General features: G+C 46.7%; 1 protein-coding gene across 2 annotated transcripts in view; it reads right to left on the bottom strand.

Moving 5' to 3' along the window:
• Window positions 1-893: 893 nt before the first annotated feature.
• The window catches only part of LOC105907911 (receptor tyrosine-protein kinase erbB-4), a 235156-nt gene continuing 227143 nt past the window's right edge, over window positions 894-8906 (bottom strand). For both annotated transcript variants that reach the window (XM_031559659.1, XM_031559666.1), the window contains exons 23-27: window positions 8606-8752; window positions 6834-6931; window positions 6431-6601; window positions 3475-3802; window positions 894-3225 (exon numbers count right to left, since the gene is read on the bottom strand). In XM_031559659.1, coding sequence (XP_031415519.1) covers window positions 2534-3225; window positions 3475-3802; window positions 6431-6601; window positions 6834-6931; window positions 8606-8752 — 1436 coding nt within the window. In that variant the 3' untranslated portion in view covers window positions 894-2533. The remainder of the gene's footprint in view (window positions 3226-3474; window positions 3803-6430; window positions 6602-6833; window positions 6932-8605; window positions 8753-8906) is intronic.

The raw sequence follows: 8906 nt of genomic DNA, 5'->3' as shown, positions 1-8906 counted from the left end.
CATCTGCATTTCAAGTATCAGATTCAGTAGCTATACGGTTTTCTTGTTTTTAAGGTTAAATAGGAGTGATCGACACAAAAAAAATGAACCAGTTAATGTTTTGCTGCAAAATGAGTTAACAATCTGTCCAACTCCTCTTATTTGCCCGTGTGCCACCCTCACCGGCTTTGCCATGCTGCTCAGTGATTCAACCAGTGTCCAATTGGCAGGTCATTATTTCCAATAGGAGAGGGACAGTCTCCAGATAATGTTTGGCACATCCTGTAATCAGTGCAGAGCACAACACATCCTCAATATTTGCTTCCAGTACAACGCTTTCCATTATGTTCCTAGTTTTCCCAATGATGCTGGATGTTAAAGTGCTCCATTATAGGGTAAACCTTCACTAAGCAAAGAAAAACATAAATTACTATCACATATATACTGTAGAATTGTCTTTTTTCTCAGCATTTCAACATAACAATTATAAATGAGCAGTAAATTAAATGGTGTACATAAAAACTGAAGTCTTTTGGCTGTGCCAGGTCATTAAGTGCTATAAAATCCAAGTACCAAGATCAGACTTCAGATGAGCAAATCTCCCTCTAGCAGCAACACATAGCTCTGGCAGTGATCTTTCAGACACACCAATCTGGCCTTGGACACACATTCTTTCTCATTTCTTCATCAGAAATCAAAGTAAAAACATGTTAATGAAGTCAACGGTGTCTCCTCATTGAAGATGCAGTAAGCATATGAGTCTTGGAGGGGTGAGCAGGGGGCATTTTGGCACAGATTCTGCCACCATTTTGAGTGCACTCCCCTGGCATTCTGCCTCCGGTCTAGGGGCGCAGTCTGTGCTATTCTTGGGTCTTCGTTTTCCCTGATGCAATACATTTTTGTACACCCTGTTCACTTTTTTACCGGTTCAACATGCAACCCCCAACTCCCCGAGAACCCCAGACTGTGACAAAACACTGGAAATAGCTCCTGATAATGGCAAGGCCTTGTGGCTGGTGTAGGAATAATCTTGGCTGGATGAGCATTGATAATGGCACAGCATTTCTCATTGCCACCACACCATGGCTGCCCATAAGTTCTCTGGTGCATGCTAATACCCAGTTATTATCTCTAATGCTGTTTTGGCCAGGCCCAGCCTGCTGCTCCGGCTGTCAAGGCATGCCAAGGTCACATGGTGCAGGATTCCTGGATTGGCTTGTGGGCAGTTCTAAGATGGAGACCATTGGTGACGTCTTAGCTAGGTTTTATTTCCTATTTGATTTTGGTGTGCAGTGCCGTAGATGTCTCCAAATCAGTGGTCTCATTATTTATCCTTCCACCTTAGAACTGGTGTAGGTCATTCTGGTTAACCCCTGCTCGTTCCTATTTACATGGGTGAATTACATCTGTCATATGATCTGAGATCAGTGCCAGGAATATAAATATAGACGCTTCACTGGCAATACCAGTATCTTTATGGATGGAAATTGTTTTTTGATTCTTTTATAAGAATACATATTTATATGGGAGACATTTGGAGTACATTTTCTAAGATGGTGAACAATTGTGAGAATCATGTACACTCGAGTAATGACACCCATTCCAAGGGTGGTTGCAATCTCACCCTGTCTTAAACCAGTGCAGGATGACAGTGTCACAAATCAGAAAACAGCCAGAAGTGAAGACATATCCCCCTTCTGCTCAAATATCAGGTATTTTCTACAGGATTCATAGAAAGGCGCCCCAAGTAAAACAGATCAATAATAACGATGACTTTCCAATGCATCTTTTGTTGGAATGTATTCAGCATGAAGATGGTGGCTGCAGTGAGGATGCAGAGGTAAGTAGAGAGTCCTCCGAGTGCTGTGTGGGATCTGATGCGGTACTCGAGTGAGAAATCTGCACAGCCGCCTGTGGAGTTACCAAAGTTGACTGGGATTACAAAAAAAATGGCTGTGATTGCTACTACTAAATGCCTACAGTCATTTATTACTACAGGATTTGAGTTTTTCCTCAGGACGTGCTGTTCCAAAACACAGGAGGAGAATATATATGATATTATGTGCCAGATACAGTATGCGCCACTCTTTCCGTGTCTCTTCCTGTTCCTTTACTTGTCCTTTGCAAAGCAACAGGTTTTGCCAGTGTCACCTCCCTGTGGTTTGAAGTCAGTAGCCAGCACCACCTACTGGCCAGTACCTCTAGCATTTAGTGTCTTACTGACCCCACTGCGGCGAGGGATGTCAAACATGTCAGGCATCCAGTTTGTTTTAGAGAAGTCACAATTGAGAGCATCCTCAGTTCAGATTGGCAGATGGGGAGAAGGGGACGGGAAAGAGGGGGAGTGATTGACTGATGTGTTGTCATGGCCACCACTGTCTGTTTGAGTGGATCAGCTCTGAGTCAGTGGAGTCCGAGTCTTGCCGTCAAAGACAAAGGGAAAGATAGAGTCTTGCTCTGGTGCAAGGGCCAGTTTGTTGAGTAGTGTCCAACTGTAGCCTTCTCATGCTCCCTGTCCACCCCCCCTTCTCTGTCCCCCCCAACTCCAAGCCGGCTACACCACAGTGTTCCTCTGTCTGTAGGGTGGGGGTGGCAGTGCAGTCCCAGGCTTTAGAGCGAACTCCGATAGGTACTCCTGGTTCTCGGCCACGGCAGGCCGGATGCGGCCATTCTGCCGGTAGAAGAAGCGCGTGCTGCAGTCCTGTAGGTACTCAGGGTTGTGCAGGGTGGCCTTGGGAGGAAGACTGTGCTGCCAGTACTCGGGATTGTCGAAGGTCTTTTTGGGCTTCTTGTCGGCCATGATGGTGCCACTGTGAGTGGGATGAAGGGTGTGTGCTGGGTGGAGCGTGTGTCCAGGATGGGCCGGGTGCAGGGTGTGGCCCGAGAGACTAGTGAGAGATGGAGGGGCGGGGTAGGGAGGCTGTAAAACCAGGTGCTGGCGGGCGGGGTGGTCTGTCTGGGCGATGTGTTGTGGATGGCCAACCTGGATGGGGTGTTGGTTACCAACAGCACCTGCACCACTTGCGACCAGATGAGATAAAGGAATGCCATTCTTTCTGAGAATATCCTGGTTCTTCTCTCCGGAGTTATGGAAGGTGTTGAGGTACAGAGGGTCATTGACGTACTCATCCTCCACCCTGGGCTGTCCATTGGGGGCGCTGTGATAACCCTGGGCCTCCACTCCGTGGACTTCTCCATTTCTGCGGCGTGTGACAAAGGGGTTCTCCTCCACAGGGTTGAGATAGTCTGTCAAAGATAGGAGAACGTTAAAGCCAGTTATGATACAGTTCTGAGACTCTTTCTGAATGGTGTACAGACACCCTACCCTGATTTACATTATTAAACCAAGACGGATGCGTATGTCCATCAAACATAGAAGGCAAGAAGCGTTAAGGAAGTGCAAGGTAAGAAAGGTGTCAAAAACTAAATCTGCAAAAAAACCTCTAGATTTTGTTCATTATCCCAAGTCTAAAGAACCCTCATTGAATCCCCTACCTGTGGGGTTCTTGTCCTGTGTGGCAGTCATGTACCCATCCTCGTCCGTCTCGCCCCTGCTGGCCCTCTCTCCCAGCAGTACTGTGGGGTCTGCGCTGTAGCGCTGGCCGCTGCTGTCGTCTGTTGGGCCGGGCCGCACCGAGGGCTGTTGCTTCCGTAGGGTGCCGTTGCAGCGGGGGTCCGGGAAAGCCTCTGATGCGGTGCTGGGGGTCATGGACGAGTCTTGGGAGGAGCATGCTGGAGACAGGGCTGTCACTGCCACCACCCGAGGGATGGTCACCATCATCTCCTCCCTGCCGAAGCTGCCGTCTTGGTACACAAACTGGTTCTGTGGAGAAGACCGGAGAGAAGAGAACAGGGTTCAGCTGTGTGATGGAACACCTATAGCTACATTTTGGAACCAAAGAAATCACTTTATTTAGAGGTTCCTTTGCCTTATAAACTACCTGTTATTTAGGGAGTTGGAAATAGGAAAATCTTTTATAATGACACAGTATATACAGACATTGGGTATTAAAAATACAGGGAATATTTGGGGGAAATGTTACTTTCATATGTTACTTTCAGTTATCCATGGTCATTTTAATGGATTCATTAATTTGTCTTCCATCCTCTTCCATCACGGCTAGCCTAATAAAGCACATGCTGTGTTTTGTATTAACTGGGAAGTATGTCCACGCTTCCACCTTCCTCCTCCTCTCTTTACTGTGAATGCATGCAGGCAGACAAAATGAGACTCAGGAGTACATATTAGCCATTAATACCAAAATGGATCTTTAAAAATGTAATATTTAAGGAGAGCAGACAAATAGATTCACTCTACCAAAAGGGATTTCTTAAAATATTAAGAAAAGCATTTAAACTTAAGGTGTGTTCTGCTCAACTAAGAGAGAATTTCACCAAATCCTTGAACTTTCTGAACTAGATTGTTATCAATATTTTAAGGACAATACGATGAGATGGCCTTGGAGGAAAAAATAAAAAAGGTCCTTCCAGCAAGTTTGCTGTCCCAGATCTATTCTTTCAGTACGAATTTAATAAGCTGATCACTTTTTTTCTTTTCAATGTGCCATCATTTTGTTCTCCCAAAGCACTGTTTATGCTGTGAACTGCAGGAGAGAGATTTCTGTAATGTACCAAAGAGCCTGTGGAGGATTGATGTCGCTCATTGATATTCATAGGGCTTTCTCTCCCTTCTCCTCATGGTTTTTAAGGGGAAAACAAAACGGAAGTTAGAATGCAAAATGGCTCCCATGGTCTGTGCTCTCACTCTGTGGAAAAGCTAGGCACACAGAGGAAGAGCTTTGTGTGCCAAAGCCTCCATACAGAAACAGAACAGAGAGGGCTCTTTATGGCACCGAGGTGCTGCTTCCTACGATAATTCTGTTGTTGTGGGAGTGCGCTTGTAAGCATGCGTCTCTAAAAAGGACAGAGTGAATAAGGGAAAGCAGGAGGGACAGGATGGATGGAGTAAACCAGAAATAGGGGTGGATAGTCCATCAAAGGCATAAGCACTCTTGATCAAACAAACCAGGGGATGAACATAAGTGAATATATATAAGAAATACACAAACAGTCTGCAGGCAGTAGCACGTATCGAGAATACTGGACAATTAGCTCACTCAAACAAATTGTGTGGATATAACTGACACATTTTATAACTTCTCAAACGTGTGACCGTCTTTGGAGTGGGGGCGATCCCTCCTTCCACATGATCCTCATGCAGAATGGCCCTCTGCTGAAATGAAAGTTGTGCTCCTCTCTGAGAGCGGGTGCAAGAGGTGTGATAACTACCTCATGTCCTAGCTTGTGGTAAGACCATTATTCATCCTTGCCAAAAAATCTCAGTGCAATTCCTGGAGGTGATTCTGAAACCCTTGATAAATATTGGTCCGGGTCTCTTGGGGTATAAACTACTTTCTGTGCGTCCAGGGTTAATTAGACTCTTAGAGGTATGGCTGGCGGAACATTGAGCAAATACACCCACAGGCCTGGATGCATGCGGCACTTCTGCTTAAGAGGCAGCCCAGATATTTACACAAGCAGACCCTGCTTATAAAAGCCCACTGTGCAAGTAGAGGAGGGGGGCTGGGGAACCCAACAGCCCAGGCCTCTGTGTCACGCTGGGGAATAAGCCACGGCACAGGGGCTTTCTGGCTGCTGCTCTATCTAGCAGAGGGGGGAGGAGGGGGGCAGGGACATACTGCTCTATTCAGGGGCTGGCTCTTGGAGGTGTATGTGACACATCAAAGCCCTTTCCAGGCTAACCGTCACCATTTCATGGCAGTCTTCCACTTGGGGTGTGACGGTATCGTTTGCATTCTGTTCACGTCATGAGTACATAACAACTCTGACTTGTTGCATCTATTTGCTTTCACCTTTGCATTACTATATTATATCCTTGAAACCGATTTCTATTAATTATTGGATTGCGAGAAACCTAGCCAGGAACAGCAGGGGCAGTGCAGTCAGCAATGATTGCGCTGAATTGATTTAAGCAGGAGAAAAAGGCTACTTCTAGACAAATCATCAAAGTCAAGGTCGTGAGGCAATATGTAAGCAATCCAGAGGAAGGCTTAATTTAGGCCAATACAAAGATCAAATAGATTGCTTCCCTGGAATGCTATGGGGATACAGGGGCTTGTAAAAATGCATTGAATTGTTCAAATCTTTCAGGAACAAAAGCTGACTCCAAAAACAAGACCAAAACTTGGCAACTGCTTCTGACCTTCTGTTCTTCATATAGTTGGATAGGCTGTTGATTTAAATCCTCAAGTTCTAACTTTGAATATTTGAAGGTTCTTTCTTTCTTTTCTTCTGCTAAGGTGTGATATGAACAACTATCAGTCACAAACACAGTTGGGTAGCTACACATTTAATAAAGACAAGGCAACACATGGAAAACATGGGATATCATAATTTTTGCTGGTGAGATTAGAAGGGTTGTGGTGCCTACCCGGTTGGAGTCCATGCGTGTCCGGGGTGTGTAGGCCAGAGGTGGGATGTTGAGGCCGTGGGGCACCAGGTACTCGTCAGCATCCATGAGGTCCTCCAGTTCCTCCTCATCCAGCAGGCTCTGGAAGAACTTGCTGTCGTTGGGACTGGGCAGCTTCATACGATCATCACCCTGATGAAATGACAGAGGAACTTACTGGCCAGCTCATCTAGGCTCATTTGTTTAAGTAGCACTTGTGCATTGAACTTATAACCTGGACAATGCTAGTATCATCCACTCATTCATTCATGTGTGTTCAGTCTATAGGCTCAATCCAGCCAACTGCTATCTGATATGTATACCTGACAATGAAGTCCTAATGGGCATTTGCTATTGGTGTTGCAATAAAAAAATTATGTTTTACCTGGATCACCAAGTATCGCTGTGGGTCGCGAGCCATCCTACAGAACTCTCCTGCCAGCTCCTTAAACCTGGGTCTGCTGTCGGCGTCAATCATCCAGCCTGCAACACAACACAATCGTCAGGAAGCTCCCCCAGCTCAGCTTAGCTCTCAGCTTACTAAGTTTGAAGCATTAGCGGTGAGTCACAGTGGGATTGTGGATCTTCTCTCTACCTCCGATTTATAACATGAGATAACACTGCTAATCTACCTTCCCTGCTGGCTAAATCCCTCAACAGTCGCAGTGGGAGAGTGCTCTTTTATTTAATTATTTATTTATGGATTTATTTATTCATTCTCGCACTTCGACTATTTATTCATAGGTGCTGTGAAGTGTTTTGCGGTTCACACAGATGATTTCCTCTGATACGCTATCAAAGCGCCGTCGAAGCGCAAACATGCTGGACTGCTCATTTTACGCTTCCTTTCATGGTGCCTGGAATGACATTAAACCATAAGGATGAGAGCGCTAGAGAGAGAGAGAGAGAGAAAGAGAGATGAAAAGGAGAACACCTCTGCAACCATATGTGCGAATGTGGCTCAGAGTGCCTTGTTTTACAGCACGTGGGAGGGCTATGCCAGTCTGTCTCCCAGTCATATGGCATTCCCAGAGCGTGCCTATGGCTTTCATATTCAGTGGCGCCGTTGCAGCAGCCTCATATCAGCGGCTCCTCTGCTGGTCTGGTCTGGTGCTGCTGAGGTCATGAGATGAGAGAGGCTAGGGGCCAGTGGGGCTCAGAAAGGCAATGTTCTATTCTGAAAGAACCATCTGATTCCCTTCTGTCTTTTGTCGGACTTGGTCTGCATGTACAGATTCACACAAATGCATGCATTCAAAATAGAGACCTACATACTGCAAGACTATACTGTATACTGTATATGTGCCCCCAATGCACAAGCTTTTACACATGATCTATTCTTGTTTTTCTATAATCTGAGAGGAAAAGAAAGAGGGCATACTAAGGAGCATACTTAGAAAGAGATGGCACAAAACAAGGAGATTGCACCAAAGGACATTCTTTAAAAGGCAATCTCTCCATTGTGGCTGGCTGTTGTATGTATGTGAGTCTGTTTGTACTGTATTGTACTGTGTACTTGTGTAACCCCTGCTATAATCCTGTCCTCACAGTGCCCGGCTATGCGAGTGGAGGAGGCGGTGGCTGGCTCCTCTTCCACGGGGCTGCTGTGCGCTGGAAGCATGGCAGGAGGCGCGGTGCTGTCCGTCAGAAACAGGAAGCACAAGCTGCGAGAAAGCACAGCCACACAGCCAGGCATGGCAGGGGTGTCACTGGCAAGCGCGCCCGTGTTCCTGGCTGGCAGGATGGGCGAGAGAAGAACCTCTGACCCCCTCCTGCCTCCCACTGGCCCGAGGTGTCAGTCCAGACGGCCGGCTGATGAGATCATCAGTTTGGACGCGCGGCACCGGTGGCAGCTCATGGAACGCTCCCAATCTCCCTGATGGTGATTTCTGAATTGGGCTTTTTGTACATGCGGAACCCGGACACTCGGCCAGAACACAGGCCATATCCTGCTTGGCTGCGTAGAAAGCAGTATTGACAGTGATGGTGATATGGGATGAATATCTATCTGTTGTGCGTGTAAACAACATGGCATGCTTGGCTGCCTCAATGGGAAAAACTGGACAGGCTTTAGAGAGTGCTGCGGAATGACGGCCCCTCTGTTGTTTGCTAAGGGGAAACATGGAGGGGGGCGGGGGGGAGAAAATATGGACGTACATTTGACCATGACCATGTAGACGTCTATGGTGCAGATGGGAGGCTGGGGCAGACGCTCGCCCTTCTCCAGCAGGTCTGGGATCTCGCGGGTGGGGATTCCGTCATACGGCTTCCCTCCAAAAGTCATCAGCTCCCAGATGGTCACTCCTGCATAAAAAAAAACAAAGCTGTGTAATATCCTCTACGCTTGCATTTCGCTAGCAGTTTGGAGACTATTACCCGCAGTAACACTGTAATGATTTGGAAATTGTTTTGAGGGCTATCATATTACTAAACAGCATGTGCCAAATTCAGGGGGCCA

Source organism: Clupea harengus, chromosome 2 (genome assembly GCF_900700415.2).
Source record: "Clupea harengus chromosome 2, Ch_v2.0.2, whole genome shotgun sequence".
In the NCBI taxonomy this organism is placed as follows: domain Eukaryota; kingdom Metazoa; phylum Chordata; class Actinopteri; order Clupeiformes; family Clupeidae; genus Clupea; species Clupea harengus.
Note: the sequence above shows the minus strand (reverse complement) of the source record. Positions and strands in the feature narration are given on the sequence as shown.